This window comes from Manis javanica, chromosome 7 (assembly GCF_040802235.1).
Source record: "Manis javanica isolate MJ-LG chromosome 7, MJ_LKY, whole genome shotgun sequence".
In the NCBI taxonomy this organism is placed as follows: Eukaryota; Metazoa; Chordata; class Mammalia; order Pholidota; family Manidae; genus Manis; species Manis javanica.
Window position 1 is genome coordinate 43,586,108 of NC_133162.1, and position 19,150 is coordinate 43,605,257.

General features: G+C 41.0%; 1 protein-coding gene across 3 annotated transcripts in view; it reads left to right on the forward strand.

Annotated features, from left to right (window-relative positions):
* The window catches only part of MICU1 (mitochondrial calcium uptake 1), a 239,911-nt gene that overhangs the window by 209,493 nt on the left and 11,268 nt on the right, over positions 1 to 19,150 (forward strand). For all 3 annotated transcript variants that reach the window (XR_012133183.1, XR_012133182.1, XM_036998795.2), the window contains exon 11: positions 13,984 to 14,073. Coding sequence is in view for 1 of the 3 variants with exons in the window: in XM_036998795.2 (XP_036854690.1) it covers positions 13,984 to 14,073 (90 nt within the window). In the remaining 2 variants the exon portion in view is untranslated. The remainder of the gene's footprint in view (positions 1 to 13,983; positions 14,074 to 19,150) is intronic.

A 19,150-nucleotide genomic window follows, 5' to 3' on the forward strand; every position in this document is an offset into this window, starting at 1 on the left:
CTGAAGGCCGCAAATCTGGAATCAAACCTGTGTGCAGCAAACCAAATGTAGTGTGGTTTACCCATTTATTCAGCTAGCAGCATGGGTACTGTGCTGCACACAGAGTTCTACCCTCAAGAAACGTACAATCTAATAGAGGAGAAAGATAAAAATACAAGATGTTCAAGTTTGGTGTGATAAGTGCTAATTAGACATACAAAGATTCAAAGTGGAGCCTGTTACCCATACTGGGGGTGGGGAAAGAGTGGGGCAGGGGTAGAGAGAGCAGTACTTTTGTCTGCCTTCTGCTCTCAGACTCTGCTGTCTTTGTTTTTTCCCAAAAAAGTTAGGACCTTCAGAAATTGTCACCTTTTAGAGGCCCTGGCACTGTCTCTTCCTTATCTGTTTAAGAGCTTGCAAACCTGTCTTTAGACATAACTGAGAAGAGAATTTCCCAAGCAGAATTGTGAAGAACACTGTATACTGCAATATGGTAATGGTTTTGTGAGTTTTCTTTTTTTTTTTAAGTGTTCCATGGTTCAAACAAGTTTAGGAAATGCCAGGTTATACAGAATCTCTTCCTGCAGCACTACTCCTGCCAACTTTTTAATATGCTAATGTGCTCTATTAATCTCCAAGAGAGCAACAGAGTTCCCATACTTGATTTTCCCCAAAATGTCTTTTAAAAATTATAGAACAAATGTTCCTCAGAACCGTTTGAGAACCCAGGCAGGTGGCAGCTGCAGATTTACCATATGACAGCATGATCTGATGCCTCCAGAGGAAAAATGCCACATTCCGTTGAGGCTTTTTCTTTAGTTCTACATGGCCCATGTGAGAATAACAACTCGCAGCCAAGAATTAAATGTCCTCGATGAATTGTGACCATTTAAAGAAAGAACCTTTCTCCATGAAATTTAGTATGCTTCCACTATAGGTCATCTCTTTTGTTTAGCACTTAAGAGGAATTGGCATTCTATTGCTTATTTGTACACATACTGGGCATAAAATTAGATATAGAACCTCTCAAGGGATGTCTGAATGATTTACCAAGTCTTCTGAAGAAGGTCATAGAAAATTGAACATGACTCCTTACCCAGTGGCATCCCATGATAGACAAGTTAGAAATTACTTGAGTTAGAGCTTTAAAATGATCTGTGGCCTGTATAAGAGTATTCTTATTTCTGCCAAAACAGTGAAAGATTTCCAGGTATGGTAAAGTCCCCATTATATACCTCAGGATAGTATGGATTTGGTAAACTCATAGGTCCACTTGTGTCCCCCATTGTACTTTGAACTATAATATAGGAAAATAATCACACAAATATAGTCCATGGCCTTTAGTACTCATGCCGTAGCACAAGCCTAGTTAGATTGAAAATCATAATTTGAGACATGGTTGTTCTTAATTCTTTGTAGGCCTTTTATATGTACAGTTTACCATATTGTCTGATAAGCCATGACAATAAATGACAAAACCTGTGGCATAACTCCTACAGGATATGCTCTGCAACCCCGGGTATTTTTTCTGAAGTATCAGTTACATCATCAAATTATTTCAGTTTCTTTTATCTCTGAAGGGACATGGAGGATATGGATGACTTCTAAAAACCTTGATGGCTTTCAAATTCTTCAAGTCTAATAATTTTGAATGAGTAAAGGAATCTCAGTCTTTTGGCATTTAGGACCCTACTGGGTTGTTGGGAGAATCAGAAGTTAGTGATGGGGTAACTCCAGCACACAACAGACTCTTGTGTACTGAGCAGTCATTTTGACAGACAAACTGCCACCCTCTCCTGAGCCCTAGGAATCCTGTGGCATTGCCCTTTTGAGAACTATGAGGCCATCGCACATGTGGAACGCTAACAGCAAACTAGCATTTCATAGCAGCTTCTATATCCCAGGCATAAGGCCCAGTGCTTTACGGACATTGTCTCTCTTAATCCTTAAAACTTGAAGGTAGTTGGTATTCCTCCCCATTTTATGATGAGGAAATACAAAACAAAGCAGCTTACTCATGTCACCCAGCTAAGCAGTGGTAGAGCCAGGATTCAAGCTCAGGCCCCTCTACTCCCAAAGTCTGTATTCTTTCCACACCACTATGTTGCCTCTCAGTATACCCCAGAATGATGCTGGAATTTGAAAATCTTTGCTGAAACCCAATCCAGGAGGCAATGCAATTTTGCCATTTTGAACCATCTTTCTTTCAGCTCCCTAATTAGCTTAGTGAAGACAGGCTCTAGGCTGATTCCTCCCAGTTCCCTTTGGCTAAGAGTTGACAGTTCTTATGGTGAGAATAAAGTCCATTTGGTAAACTATGATATTTAGGAGTTAGTGCCATTCTCTTGAATATGAAATATGGTATTTCCCCCCTACAATTGTCCCTTGTGTTTAGGTCCAGGTTCTATGGACACACTCTGACATCTGTAATGCATACCTTACAGTAATGTAGACTCTTCGAGTTGTCATCTCATCTGGCTTCTTATCCCACATAGGAACATCTTAGTAGACATATCTGTGTTCTTCACCTTCCTAACCATATTACTCTTTAGTGAGGAAACAAATACCCAAAAGCCTAAAGTCACTTAAATAAGGTCCTGCAGCCAGGAAAGGTGGTATCCCTTTGAAGGATGCCACAAAGAGAAAAAAGACATATGTATATACTAAGCGGTCAGTTTCTGAACATCCAAACACAGGAGATACAGATGTGGACTTCTCAGCTTCTGATAACCAAGTTGTTCTTCACTACTTCTACTCTGTGGGATGGCAGTGCATAGTTACACTTTTAGATACTGTTCTAACATCTAGAATTTATTGAAAGCTAATTGTATACAAGAAATTTGTAAGCATAAATCTTGGTTTTAAATCAAACATGAGTTTGGGTCCCTGCTACTCACTAGCTTTGTGACTTTGAACAAATCACTCAGATCCTTGGTTTCCTGGTCTGTAGAATGGTGATAATAGAACACTTGCTTCAGGGTTATTGTAAAAATTAGATGAGATAATACTGTATTAATATACTTGATTGAAATTATAACTATGCTCAGGTGCCTCTTTTGGTTTTCAGCCCTTAGGCATTGACTTTCCCCTGCCTGCTTATTAAGGAGCTAATAGACTGGAAACAATCTATCCCAATATGGGAACTTTACAAAGTTATTTTTTAAAAAGTAAAAGATCACCATAGGGCTGATGAGACTTAATTTTGTTCTCTTAGGAAATAGTATCTGCTGCTTCTTTTCAGCTACTTTTGAAATATTTATTAGTTCAGAAGTTGTAAGTTGTTCATACTTATCTATGAGGAAGATAGCTTTTAGCTTCTCCTGAGTTTCATCATTCATCCAAAAATTCTTGGGATAATTGCTTTCAGAAGGCACTATCATTATTTAAGTACTCTGTCCTAGGAAATCTAACCCCTATTAATGTCTATAGTATCCCCAGTGTTCAAGAGGGGATTTTCTAACTAGACTGTGAACTCTCAAGGACATGAACTGTGTTTTCTACATCTTTGTATCCTTCTCTGAGCCTAGAATAATTCTTCTTATGCAGTAGATGTTCAATTAATGTTGAACAAGTGAGCGAATTAATTCTAAATATGGTCCTGGAAAGGATGGTTAAATATTCTAATAAAAGCCTGGGGTTGGGGGGAGAATGAGAGGACTATAGCATCTTCCCATGTTACTAATTTTCACAATGGACAAGTCACTTCTCTAACCCTCAGATCCAGTGATATTAAATATCTACAAGTATTCTTCCAGATTTGAAATTCTATGACTATAGCTAAATCAGCTTTTTACTAAGCATAGAAATGTTTTAAGGGACATGTTATAGCCTAAAGTTATATCCAAACCTGTGTGAAAATGAACTAATGTATAATTATCAGATACATTTGAAATCAGAGCAAGGCTGTTGAATTCCCAAAAGTAGAGTGACAGTTTTAATTTATTTTCTTGTTAAGAAATTTAAAACTTAATTAGACTTTGGCTAGTACCTCTATGTTATGGAGCATTGTAAGTAATTGCAAAAGAGTGGTAGTTCCATAAAATATATCTAAAATGAGTACAGCTATGTATGAAGTATGATTTGAGGAACTTCAAGAGGATTCCCAACCATAAATACCTTCCCCAGTTAGCTTTCTTGGTGAATAACCAAATACTACAAATTTCGTGGCTTAAAACAACACCTATTTATAATCTCAGTTTCTGTCAGTCAAAGTCTGGGCACAGCATAGCTGGCTCCCCTGCTCAGGGTCATGACAAGGCTGAAATAAAGGGCTGCATTCTCATCTGGAGTTCAGGGTCTCTGGGCTCACTTGAGTTCTTGGCAGAATTCAGTTCCTTTGAGCTGTAAGACTGAGGTGCCCTTTTTTTTTTTACTTCTACTTGCTTACTGTGGCCAGGGATCACTGTCGGCAGGCTGCCACACTTCCTTACCATGTGGCCCCCTCACAGCAGAGCAGCTCACTTCTTCAAAGAAAACAGGAGCATCTCTGTAACTCCGGGGGGGAAATCCCAGGGCAAAAACACCTTTGAAACCCAAATCAGGCAAAGGAAGAAATAAAGTTAAGAAACACATTTATTTCTTTTTTTTATATATACAATTTTTAAGGTATTATTTATATACACTCTTATGAAGGTTTCATATGAAAATGTGGTTACTACATTCACCCATATTATCGAGTCCCCCCCCCCCCACACCCCATTGCAGTCACTGTCCATCAATGTAGTAAGATGCCACAGAGTCACTACTTGTCTTCTCTGTGCTACACTGTCTTCCGCATGACCCCCACACACACCATGAAAACACATTTATTTTTTACAAGCAGTCCTCCCATCTCTTTCTTGACCCGGCTGCAGCAGAAGAGCATGCCACCCAACCTCTCCGGTCCAGATAAGCCCTTGCACACCCTTGTAATTACCTTTTGATATGTAGGTGGACCACCTCTCTCCATCCCTTGAAATACCTATTGATATGCAGATCCACTAGCCAGGCAAGAGATTCTGGAAATATTACAATTTTACCCACAATCTCATTCCCCAAGTGCTGAGAGGTAGTAAGTCCAGGGAGAGGAAATCCTGGGGCAAAATACCTCTAAAACCAATATCAGTCAAAGGGAGAAATAAAGTTTAAAATCCGTTTATTGCTTACAAACTGCAATCTGGGCCCTTCTCTTTCCTGCTCCAGCAGAAGCAAAAGCGGCTCTCCCCTCACCTCTCTGGTACAGATAAGCCCTCCTTGCCCAGGTAATTACCCATTGACATGGAGATGAACTTCTGTCCACCCCGAAGAATGATGCAAATGCACTAAAGCCATACTTCTTTCCACCTCTGAATGTCTATTGATATGCAAATATACTAAAGCCAGGTGGGATACCCACAGGCCACCCCTCCAGAAATCTTGCCTTACAATTTACTCATTCCCCCTCTTCCAACCAATCTAATAACATACAATAGCAACAGCAATAAAGTCTTGATAATCCTCAAGCCTGAGGATTCAGCCTATGCAGATTAAATAAATGTACTTTACAGCACAATCTCTCACTAAGCACAAAATATGTTTCTACACTTGTTTACTCATTCCTAACAACCATGCTAGATTGCTCACAAAACTTTCACCAAACATTAGACAAAGTCAGGCCTCTCTTCAAGCATTTTTTTCTTGACAGCAGCAACACAATCATGATAATTCTCAAGCCAGAGGATTGAGCTAGGTTCAAAGTCTCAAGCAGATTTAAGTCCAAAGCTTGTCCATTCCAGCCATCATGCAGCAGCTGCAGCCAGGGGGTGCATCCAGGACACAAGGACTGTAGAAGCAAATAACTGTGATTTTGGGGGACCATTTTGCTGTTATTCCAGGAATACACAGGAAGCCAGCTTCCAGGCCTTTTCCCCAAGGTGCCAGAAGAGCCAGCCATCGCCAGTCCATGTGTTGAAATGTCCAGGGCCACGTCCATTTTATTCCTAATTGCTGCACCCATCCTTGCAACACATGTCCAGTAAAGTGGGTGCCTTGATCGCTCTCAATCACCAGTGACCAACCATGGCTGAAAAGAGACACTCTAGGTCTCTCTTGGTGGTTTGCTGATCTGCACAATGTACAGGGCACTCCTTCCGGACCTGGCTGACTTCTTCAAAGGTCAATGGCAAGCCCCACCAACAGGCTACAGCCCACATTGTCTTTTGCCCCATGTACCAAACACTAATGTAGCCATTGGGCCACATCAGAGGCAGACTTTCCCTCTAGCTGGTGCACCTAGGCCAATGCGTCTGCTTCATTATTTCCTGGGGATGCCAAAGGCCAATGGCCAGTCACATGATATACGTTAGGTGTCTGTGCCACACCACTCCATGGCCTTTGAGTCCAGTCTCTCACCCACCCCGTGATGGGATAGGTGGTTATTACCTTGGCCGGAGCTGTTACGGCAATGGGCTCCACAGCCAGCAAGGTGTGGTAAATGGCAGCCAATTGCTTCTCTATCAAGGTGACCCGGACCTCTGCTCCTTTCCATAGTGTGACCAGGCTCCAGCCAGCAGCAGGAGCAGCAGTGGCAGAAGCAGTAGCCTTAGGCTCTGGCCACGGGCTGGGGTTGGTGCAGCCAGCAGTGGTGGTGGCACCTCCACAACCACACGAGTGCAGACACACTTCCCCCAGCTTGGGTGCCACTTCTCCCCATCATTTCTAGGGGCATCCCTCCCAAAGGTCACACTCATTATGACAGATTTCTGGTTCAGAGGAATCCTGTCAACTACCATCAGGTGTAAGTCCGGGAAGAGGAAATCCTGGGCCAAAATACCTCTAAAACCAAAATCAGTCAAAGGGAGAAATAAAGTTTAAAATCCATTTATTGCTTACAAACTGCAGTCCAGGCCCATCTCTCTTTCCTGCTCCAGCAGAAGCAAAACCGGCCCTCCAGCCCTCACCTCAGGTACAGATAAGCCCTCCATTGCCCAGGTAATTACCCATTGATATGGAGATGAACTTCACTCCTGAAGAATGATGCAAGTGCACTAAAGCCATACTTCTTTCCACCTCTGAATGCCTATTGATATGCAGATGTACTTAAGCCAGGAGAGATATTCTGGAAATATTACAGTTTTACCCACAGAGGGACTCCTGTATTCTATAACTGTAATCACAGGAGTGACTATACCATCCTCTTTTCCACATTAAGTAACCTGGTCACGGGGGTGTCCCATCATATCCACAGGTCTGCCAACACTCAAAGAGAAATTATACAGGCTGTGTATACCAGAGGGTGGCCATGTTGGGGACCATCTCAGAATTCTGCCCACCACACCAGCCATAATTCCAGAACTTCCCACCTCTAGATTTATTCTTTTAGGACTTCTGAGATAATGATGTTTTAGCTGATTTAAGCTATGTTATCTAAAGAATAACAACATGGCAGTCTTAAATTTTTATAGCTGGAAGGGAGCTTAGAATTATTTTATTTAAACTCTTACTTTATTGTTTTTAGTCTCTTCATTTACACATGAAGGTAATGACTTGCTTAAATCACAGCTAGTGTGATACAAAATAGACCAGATATTAAGGTTCCCTGACTTCCATACCACTATTGTCTTTGGTTGATGGTACCCACTACTGTTAAAAGAACCTAGAGATTTCTATAGGGGACTCAGTGCTTATATGTGAAGGCAGAAATAGGGAAAATTTTACAGCAAGAATGTATTGGAGAGCATCCCCCCAGACAGTCGTAACATGAAGGCAGGGGGGTAGGAATGTCATAAAGGTGTGAGAAAGGATTCATGGGGAAAAAGCTATATATTATAAATTCTTTTAAAGTTTTTGGGAGACAAGCCCCTGCACTTCAGTTCATCATTGCAGTTTTTAAAAACACTTGTATATGAAGAGCAGTGTTAGCCAGAATTCTACTCATTTAAGACAAAGTCATCAATTTTAAAATTAAAATTATCCAAGATATAGACAAGGAAGCTCAAATTCTGAAAGAAATGTTTGCGTTATGAGGCACTTTCTCTGCAGAGACCTGGTTTATTTTCCCAAATTTAAAGTCACTTAGCAATTGTAGAGATTGATTCAGACTTTACTCTGCTTTGAACATACTTAGTAAAATTACTTAAGTGCCCCAAGGAGGAAGAGAACTGCTTTAGGGATTAAATGAGAACTGATTATCACTGGGAGAGGGAGGAGGGTGAGGTCAGGGTAAACTGCCAAAACATCCACACAATTAGATAAGTAAGGACAAAGTCAGCCAACATTCCATCCCACTGAGAAAAGGATCAGAAAGGAATTACACCAACTGGGGAAGTACAGAGGTGATACGTATTGCAAGCACTGCTTCTTCAGAGACTTCAAGGTTTACTGCCCTTAGATGCCTCTCAGGTTCTGATAAGACACTTACAAAGGTGAAGAGTATTTACCGTTTCATATAATTACAGCAAGCCCAATGTAAATCTGTCAGTTGTTCTTAACTTTAGCTATCAGAGATTCATGCTCTGTTGAAGCTGACATCATAGACCACCAAGGAAGTCATTTTGTATAGGGGAGTAAAAGGTATATCCCCCTGAAGACTGAGGTTAAAATAAATTGGGAACTGGTTAAATAAATAATTATTATTTATTCTTATTTATTTATTTCCTGTCAGTGGAATACTATAGAGCTGTTAAAAAGAAACTTTAAGCACTGGTATGGAATTATTTCTAAGATACACTGTTAAATGAGTAAAGCAAAACCATTTATTAAATACACTACCATTTTGTGGGAAGACATGAAGAATAAATATTTGATTTTAGATCCATAAATTATTTCTGGGGAAACTGGAGATACTGGTTGCCTCTGGACAACTAGGTGACTAGGGAATAAGGTTGGGAGGGAGACTTCAACCTTTTGGTACCATATGAATTTTGGAACAGATGAATATACTACCTAGTGAGAAATAACTTTGTAAAATAAAAAGAATAAGAATTTAAAGAATTGAAGAGAGAGAAGCAAGTGAATATAGCAATTGGTCTCCAAATAAGACCTGGCTCTGTTACAAAGGTTTCCTTGCAAAAAGTCTCAACTGGCTCTCTGTAAAATCTGTCCTGATGCTCTCATCCTGCCCTGCACCTTCTGTTCTAGCCTGCTAGTCAGGCGTTAGCATCCCTTCCTGCTTTCAGTACTTTATTCAAATGGATCCTCCCCCCGCCACCCAAATCACCCTTTACCATACATGCACAGATCTGGAGTGGTCTGTCTCTTTAATCCTTTAAAATTCAGATCCAAAATGTACCTCCTACCAAATACAGACTGTTCCACTGTGTCCCATATGTGTCTATTAATATGCCTGATATATCTCTTATGTATTCTCAGTCTTAATAGTAGTATGGTTTCCCCCACTAAACTGTGATCACCCTCTGGGTATGTCAGCTGAAATCACTGACTACGTAATGGTGCTGTTAGAAATGCTTGCCATTTGTGGACAAAATGTGATGAGGATTTTTAATGAAGTCAGATATGATACTGAATGATGGCAGCAAATCTTACCATAAATGCAATGGGTTTACCATGGATTAAACACATAAGCCCATTGAAGAGTCATCTGAGATGACGCTCTGAGGTTCAGAAAACCTGACCACTGGTTCTCTGTGGCATGTACCAGTATTTAGAAGCCAGGATCACCAGCATCACCTCTGACAAGTAGGCAGCCAAAGCACACAGAAAGGCACAATGCAGGACAAGGAATTGTTGTAATTTTCATTATTAGTATAGTGCATAATTATTGGCTCCTTAAGTTGCTAGTTCTCTTAAATACTGCCCTTTCTCCCCCTCCCCTACCCCTCAGAGTCAGGTTGAAATGTGTGTGTTGTGTTAGCCGAAGTATCTTAGGAGAAGATACAGAGAAAGGACAAGGGCTCTTTAAAAGAAGATCCCTTCCCCCTGTACCAGCCACCAAAGCCATCTAGGGATGGACTTAAAAAAGTAAGACATCTGCATCATAAGTCTTCCCAGAGCTGAAGCAGAAGTGTCTCCCCTCACTTAACCTTGGCAGTCACAGCCAGCTTTTAATTTCCTCCACTGCAGTCAGGAAGGCAGGAGCAATCACATGGCCACACAGCTAAAGACTGTCAGCCCAACTTGGTGTATCACCTTTCCAAACACCCTTACGTGAGGAAGAGACAGGCAGCTCCTGACTGGGTCATGGTGTTCATGTATCTACACAGCAGAGGCAACTGTGGGGAAAAGCTCCCGGGGCCACCCTTGTTTCATGTGCTTTTCACTGGGTTCGAGTTAAAAAAACCCTTTAAGTCATCCCTGAAATGGACAGTATCAGTTCCAAGGGAATGCTAGTCAAGTCTTCTACTGTACAGGGCAGTCTGGTCTGCAGCCAGACCATCATGCTGGCTGCTCACAACCACCATCAATCTATATTCAGTGCTCATCCCTGCCACGAGCATGAATATTCCCCACTTTGGCTTTTCTTTCATCTGCACTCTTTCTCTTGCTTACAGTGACAGATTCATGGAGAAAGTACTGTTGTCCACATGAGGGATCAAGTGGGCCCAGGGTATACAGGGAAAGAGCATTGGGCTGGAAATCAGGAGACCTAGATTCTAGACCCATCTCTGCCACCAGCTAGCTTTGTGACCCTGGACAAAGTAATTAACTTATCTGGATTTCACATTTCCTCTGATGTTTCTTCCAGTTCTAAGATTATCTGGTTCCAAGTGGACATTTAGGCTCTTACCCTCCAGAACTCTCTTTTCTTGTGTTAGACTATTGTGGTAGTTTTATGTAATGTAGTTTCTGGCATAATAGTCACACAAATTCAGACCATGCCAGAGAGCAAACTGGGGGCCTGGCACAACTCAGATTCTGCTTGGACTTTTAAAAAAGCCAGATGGTACCCTCCTTTTTTAATGCTAGTTGAGCTGATTTCTCCAAATTCTTCCCTATCCCAACCTAACAGAAGTCACCCAATCTCATGTCCATTTACTGTTTAGGCAGCTGGACCATATTTGTACAAAAGGAATACATGGGTCTTCGACACCTAGGCCTTCTCCAGAGTGACTTCATGCTCCAGGTAGACAATTTTCAGGTTAGAAACCAGAATCCCAGCCATCAATGAATTAGCGTCCTCAAAACAAGGAGACCCATATTCCAGTACCAACAGTGGTCTGCATGAGGAGGTCAGGATCTGAGGGGCGGATTGTTCTGCTTGCTGTAATTTAATTGTTATGACTTTATGATTCAGGGAGTAGAAACAGATATGAGTGAGCCAACTCTGAGGACCAGCTGTCTAGCATTGGCTTTAATCTACTGTCATCCCTTTTGTCCCTAGATCTTCCAGCTTGACAGCTCACCAGCTAGTTAAATGTTTGTTTCCTCCACTGCTCTGATTCACACCCTGGGGACTGAGGATCTTGCAAAAGGGCACACCAGCTAAGCTGTTTTTCTGCTTGGTAAATCCCAGTGGTTTGAGTTACATTGACTTTGCAGCCCTGGTGTTTCCTCCTAAAGTTCAAATGGTGCCAGAGCCCCCTCTGTGTGGATGGGACATAATCCATCACTGTTTGGTCAAGAGATGGCATTTGTAATGAGGCATTCCGGCTGGTGGCCTCCAGAGGTCCCTAATCTGCAACCACTTAATACTGCTTTAATAAGCTTTTCACAAAAAGAAATTGTCAAGAGCTCTCACTGACATCCTCAGATACTATTTTAGCTAATGGTTTATCTAGAGGAAAGGGCCTGTCTTCCTGGGGAGAAGGATAGGTACTAGGAATATGGAGGGGAATTAGCAGTATGCACTCCGCCCTGAGAGAATGGAAGGACTGGGAGAGAGAAAAAGAGGATACTGTCAGTTGTGACACAGTGTGGGATTGGTGTGAAAGGCGGAAAGACGAATGGTTAACAAAAATGTTCATGTTTAAAACAGAACAGGTTTTGATCCACTTCTCAGGACATATTTCTGTGGCCACAAAGGGTACAAGTAGGCAGTCACAGTTTGAGAGCATCCAGTCTCTTCTGATTCTGTTTTCACTGAGCAGTTTTCTGAGGTGAATTGAGTTTCCTTAGCAGATTTCCCAACTGAGAAGTATAATAACCAGCTGTTACCATTCTAGTTCTCTTAACAGTTACTATTCTTGTAAATTGACCTTTGGATTTCTGTTCCTTCCCCAGGCAGTTTAGTTAGCAGGCATCAGTTCTTCCTGGGCCAACTGAGAAAATCAAGCATCTAGACCTATAGGCTGTTTCTAAGCCCCAGAAACAGCAGTCACGTAGATTCCCCAGCCCCCATCAGCAATTAACCACATCTCCTGAACATCCACCACAGTATCTTCTGCAGAGGTCTTTTAGTTCCAACAGACACTGATTCCTCCTTTACCCTAACTCACATCCCTGGAGAAAGGGTGTTAATGAGCAGTAGCCCAATGCTGCAGGAAGAGGAAATGGCTCCTCCCACCGTCCTGAGCAACCTATGACCCCTCGCCCAGGGCTTTGAACACTAAGGCACAGCCTAGGTTATGGCCAGTATACCTTTCCTCCACCCCCTGCCACACAAGATGTTTGGCTATTTCTGTATCCCTCCAGCCCCATCCTCACCCTAGATTCTAGAAAACACCAGTAAGCCATTCTTTGCACTGCTGGGCTGCCTCTGCAGTTATCTTGTGACATCCTCTCTCATAAATATGAGAAAAGAAAAGAAATCAAGCAAATCCACCAGGGTCACACAGCAAGTTGGTGGTGGATCCAGAGCTAGAGCTCAGGTCTTATGACTCCAAACACAGTTTTTACTATATCCCCTTGCTCCTCTGCATTGCTCTGGCACTTGTGTCTGCTGACCTTGTGGCCCTGTGAGGAACATATGGAGGTGATAGAGGTGAAGTGAAAGATCAAATGCAGAAAAAAAATGACAAATTCCAAAGTTATAGGAATAAAATAAGCAGAGAAGGCACAGTGACAATAGTTTAAGTTCACATGCTTCTGGATGAATCTAATGTTTCTGGAGAACACTTTATTGCTAGTTGACTGATAAGTAGAAGAAATTAATCCTTTTCTTTCCTCCAAGTTTACCTTACTTAAGAGTATGTCTATAAGCAGTAACAGTTTATAGATGCTTCATCAGGTTTGAGGATAAATGGGAGAAAAGGCAGTAGATATTGCCTAGTCCTTCCTGGCTTGTTTTTCATGAAAACCCAACTGCTAATGTTTAACAGTAAATGTCAGAAAAAGAGAAAATGACGAGGGAAGAGATTTTCTGCTGAGGTCTGGAGGAAGAAAAACAAGGCTGCATGCTGACCTAGTGAGTTAGGGACCACTGCTTATCCCCAGGGGCACAGATGGAAAAAACAAAGTGGCTGGTGGGAAACCTACAGGGAGGAGGGCCAAGGAGCTCATTGGTAGAGGTACTAGGCTGTCAATCAGTAACTAAAGCAGAAGCCCTGGGGTGCTGAGACAAGCCTCCTTATTCCCCACCTCCTGTTCCTTCTACTGCCTGGTTATTTCCTTGACTTTTTTATTACCATGTTCTTCACAGTGGGAAGGAAATGCCAAGAAGGAGACTATAGTAATACCAAGCATTCTTTTGTTTCATATATATAAAAAGATGCCTCTTAATCCATTTTTAAGTGTACAAGTCAGTGGCATTAATTATATTCACAATATAATAGTAAGCCATTGCCTGTATCCATTTCCAAAACTTTCCTTTCACCCCAAACAGAAAGCATACCCATGAAACACTAACTCCCCAACCCCTCTTCCTCCAGCCTCTGGTGACCTCTAATCTACTTCCTGTATGAACTTAAAGCAGGTATTCCTCCGTAACTATATACACCTCCTAAAGTGTATGAGCAGTGAAAAAGAATGGAACCTGAGATGAAAAGGAAAGTGGGTTATGGATTAAAAGCTAAATTATCATTTTCTTACATGTGACTTAAATATAGTTGAAAGCTTTTTATTATGACTGAGTAGTTTTATCCCCCTGTTCAGAGAAGGCAAAATGAAAGTCCCCCTGCTGTGCTAATTCAGCCTCTTTCTTACCTCTTTCAGTGACCATGCAGCAGGTGGCCAGGACAGTGGCTAAAGTGGAACTCTCAGACCATGTGTGTGATGTGGTGTTTGCACTCTTTGACTGCGATGGTGAGTGGGGCCCTCTGGAGTCAGGCTGGAAAACCAAGACCCAGTTATAAACAATGGAGGCTTGCAGACAATGTACTAGCCTATACCTCTTCAACTTCCCTTAACCATTTTAGTAGTTCGGTCCTCAGTATCTGATATTGAGGAATATAACCCCTGGTCCTGGTTTGTGTTTTCCATTTGTTCTTGTAAGTCCAAGTTGCCTGTAGGCCTAAAATAATTTGTGAACATAAGGATCTTAAAGATAGACACAATTCAACCACACTAGTGTTTTAAAAGTTCTATAAAGAATAAATTCCCACTGAATTTTATAAAACATTTAGGGAACACATAATACCCATTCTCCTTAAAGTTTTCCAAGAAAGTAGAAGAGGAGGGAATACTTCCAAACTCATTCTATGAAGCCAGCATCACTCTAATACCAAAACCAGGCAAAGACACCACAAAAAAAGAAAACTACAGACCAATATCTCTGATGAATATAGATGTAAAAATACTCAACAAAATATTAGCAAACCGAATTCAAAAATACATAAAGAGGCTCATACACCATGATCAAGTGGGATTCATCTCAGGAATGCAAGGATGGTACAACATTTGAAAATCCATCAACATCATCCACCACATCAACAAAAAGAAGGACAAAAACTACATGATCATCTCCATAGATGCTAAAAAAGCATTCAACAAAATTCAACATCCATTCATGATAAAAACTCTCAACAAAATGGGTATAGAGGACAAGTACCTCAACATAATATAGGCCATATATGAAAAACCCACAGCCAACATCAAACTTAACAGCGAGAAGCTGAAAGCTTTTCCCCTAAGATTAGGAACAAGACAAGGATGCCCACTCTCCCACTTTTATTCAACATAGTACTGAGAGGTCCTAGCCACAGCAGTCAGACAACACAAAGAAATAAAAGACATACAGATTGGTAAGGAAGAAGTCAAACTGTCACTATTTGCAGATGACAGTGATACTGTACATAAAAAAACCCTAAAGACTCCACTCCAAAACTACTAGAACTACTATCTGAACTCAGCAAAGTTGCAGGATACAAAATTAATACACAGAAATCTGTTGCACTCCTATACACTAATGATGAACTAGCAGAAAGAGAAGTCAGGAAAACAATTCCATTCACAACTGCATCAAAAAATAAAATACCTAGGAATAAACCTAACCAAGGAAGTGAAAGATCTATACCCTGAAGACTACAAGACACTCTTAAGAGAAATTAAAGAGGACACTATCAAATGGAAACTCATCCCATGCTCTTGGATAGGCAGAATTAATATTGTCAAAATGGCCATCCTACCCAAAGCAATCTACAGATTCAATGCAATCCCTATCAAAATACCAACAGCGTTCTTCAACGAACTAGAACAAATAGTTCTAAAATCCATGTGGAATGACAAAAGATCCCAAAAAGCCAAAGCAATCCTGAGAAGGAAGTATAAAGCAGGGGGGATCTCACTTCCCAACTTCAAGCTCTACTACAATGACACAGTAATCAAGACAATTTGGTACTGGCACAAGAACAGACCTGTAGACCAGGGGAACAGAATAGAGAGTCCAAGTATAACCTAAGCATATGTGGTCAATTAATATACAATAAAGGAACCATCGATATACAATGGGGAAATGATAGCCTCTTCAACAGCTGGTGTTGGCAAAACTGAACAGGTACATGTAAGAGAATGAACCTGGATTACTACCTAACTCCATACACAAAAGTAAACTCAAAATGGATCAAAGACCTGAATGTAAGTCATGAAGCCATAAAACTCTTAGAAGAAAACATAGGCAAAACTCTCTTGGACATAAACATGAGCAACTTCTTCATGAACATATCTCCCCAGGCAAGGGAAACAAAAGCAAAAATGAACAAGTGGGACTATATCAAACTGAAAAGCTTCTGTACAGCAAAGGATACCATCAGTAGAACAAAAAGGCATCCTACATTATGGGAGAATATATTCAAAGATCACATATCAGATAAACGGTTGACATCCAAAGTATGTAAAGAGCTTGCGCACCTCAACAAACAAAAAGCAAATGATCCAGTGAAAAATGGGTAGAGGATCTGAACAGACACTTCTCCAAAGAAGAAATTCAGATGGCCAATAGGCACATAAAAAGATGCTCCACATTGCTAATCATCAGAGAAATGCAAATTAAAACCACAATGAGATATCACCTCACACCAGTAAGGATCGCCACCATCCAAAAGGCAAAGAACAACAAATGTTGGTGAGGATGTGGAGAAAGGGGAACCCTCCTACACTGCTGATGGGGATGTAAAGTAGTTCAACCATTGTGGAAAGCTGTATAGAGGTTCTGCAAAAAACTAATAGAAGTACCATTTGACCCAGGAATTCCACTCCTAGGAATTTACCCTAAGAATGCAGGAGCCCACTTGGAAAAAGACATGCACCCCTATGTTTATCGCAGCACTATTTATAATAGCCAAGAAATGGAACCAACCTGAGTATACATCAGTAAATGAATGGATAAAGAAGTGGTACATATACATAATGGATTATTTTTCAGCCATAAGAAGAAAACAAATCCTACCATTTGCAGCATCATCAATGGAGCTAGAGGGTATTATGCTCAGTGAAATAAGCCAGGCAGAGAAAGACAAGTATCAAATGATTTCACTTATTTGTGGAATATAAGAACAAGAAGAAACTGAAGGAACAAAACAGCAGCAGACTCCCAGAATCCAAGAATGGACTAACAGTTACCAAAGGGAAAGGGACTGGGGAGGATGGGTGGGAAGGGAGGCATAAGGGGGGAAAAAGGGGCATTACGATTAACACACATAATGTAGCAGGGTGGGGGGCACAGGGAAAGCTGTACAACATAGAGAAGACAAGTAGTGACCCTTTAGCATCTTACGATGCTGATGGACAGTGACTCTAATGGGTATGTGATGGGGACTTGATAATGGGGGTAGTCTTGTAACCATAATGTTGCTCATATAATTATATATTAATGATACCAAAATAATAAATAAATAAATTCAAAAATTATAAAGATAATTACAAAAGATAAAGAAATAAAGCTCAAAAACATGGGAATGCAAATGCTAGCCCCAACTTGCTGCTTAGTAGATTACAGGAGCACTAGAGTACTGGAATGTCTCAAGGAAGAAGTGGGTTCTGATCTCTCCACCTCCCCTAGGCACATCCCAGTCATTCACATTCCATGTTAGCATTCCCACTTACAGTGGTCTCTTATGTCTGTGACCACTCTGTAGTTTAGCCCATTAGGAGGTCCTGGTTCCACTCTGGCATTATCCCTCAGCTGTTTAGCTGACATAATAATAAAAATATTCACAATGGAGGCTCACCCTTTGTTCAGTGCTTACTATGAGCCAGGCACTGTGCTGAGCTGCTTGTTTTAATGTTGCCATAGGAATTGTTACTAACCACAATTTACAGATGAGGAAGCTGAGACTCAACGGTTAAGTATGTTACCAGGATCACATACCTAGTAGTGGATGGCAAGACCAAGATTAGAATCAAAGCTGTGCTGCCTCCCTCAGTACTGTATTACCTCCATTGCTTGTCTCAGCTCAGACTCACTGTTCATCTTCTTCCAGGAAGTGAGGCTAGTCAAGAACCAGCTCAAACACTCTGCCTCTGTGAAAACAGGAAGGACTAGGCAAAGAAAAAAAGAAAGTTTTGTTCTGGTCCCATCATGATGAGTCACTCTGGTTTTTTCATTCCTTAACTTGGTTCAGTTTGTCTGCATCACTACCTTTATACTCTCATTCTGTGTATGTGACCCAACTACCCTACGAAACTGTGGCCTTTTTAAGGGTAGTTACAAATCCTTTGTTCACCTTTGGACACACACACCCCCACTCACTCCTGCCAAAGGACTTCAGATAGTATTTTGCACATAATAGGTGTTTATTAACTTAAGTTATATAAGTTCTTAAGTTGAACTTGAGTTATTTAAATCTCCCACCTGCACTCAAAGCCGAGTCAGAGGAAGACCCAGGGCTCAGACAAGGTCAAGTTATTCTATAGAGCTACCCTGTCCAATATGATAGTTATATGTGGCGATTTAAATGTGAACTAAGTAAAACCAAATGCAATTTGAAACTCAGTTCCTTGGTTTCTCTAGCCACATTTCGAGTACTTAGTAGCTGCATGTTGACTAGTAACTACTATGTTTACTAGCACAGATTAAAAACATTTCCCTCATCAAAGAGAGATTAACTTTCCCCAGATTTTGGGTTTATTCTTTCTTTTTCTTAGGTATCATTACCTTATGCTCAGGTTTCACATGAGCAACATTGTGGTTACTACATTCCCCCTTTTATCAAGTCCCCTTCACATACCCCATTGCAGTCACTGTCCATCAGCATAGTAAGATGCTATAGAATCACTACTTGTCTTCTCTGTGCTATACTTCCTTCCCATGCCCCACCTATTGCTCTGTAATGTATATACTTCCTTCCCATGCCCCACCTATATTATGTGCACTAATCATAACACCTCTTAATCCCCTTATCCCTCCCTTCCCACCCACTCTCCCCAGTCCTTTCCCTTTGGTAACCGCTAGTCCATTCTTGGGTTCTGTGAGTTTGCTGCTGTTTTGTTCCTTCAGTTTTACTTTGTTGTTATACTCCACAGATGAGTGAAATCATTTGGTACTTGTCTTTCTCCACCTGGCTTATTTCACTGAGCATAATACCCTCTAGCTCCATCCATGTTGTTGCAAATGGTAGGATTTGTTTTCTTCTTATGGCTGAATAATATTCCATTATGTATATGTACCACATCTTTTTTATCCATTCATCTACTGATGGACACTTAGGTTGCTTCCATGTCTTGGTTATTGTAAATAGTGCTGCAATAAACATAGGGGTGCATATGTCTTTTTGAATCTAGGATCCTGTTTTCTTAGGGTAAATTCCTAGGAGTGGAATTCCTGTGTCAAATCGTATTTCTATTTTTAGTTTTTTGAGGAATCTCCGTACTGCTTTCCACAATGGTTGATTTTGGGTTTATTCTTACCACTTCTAAGTGGTTTGAGTTTTTTCTATAAAAACAT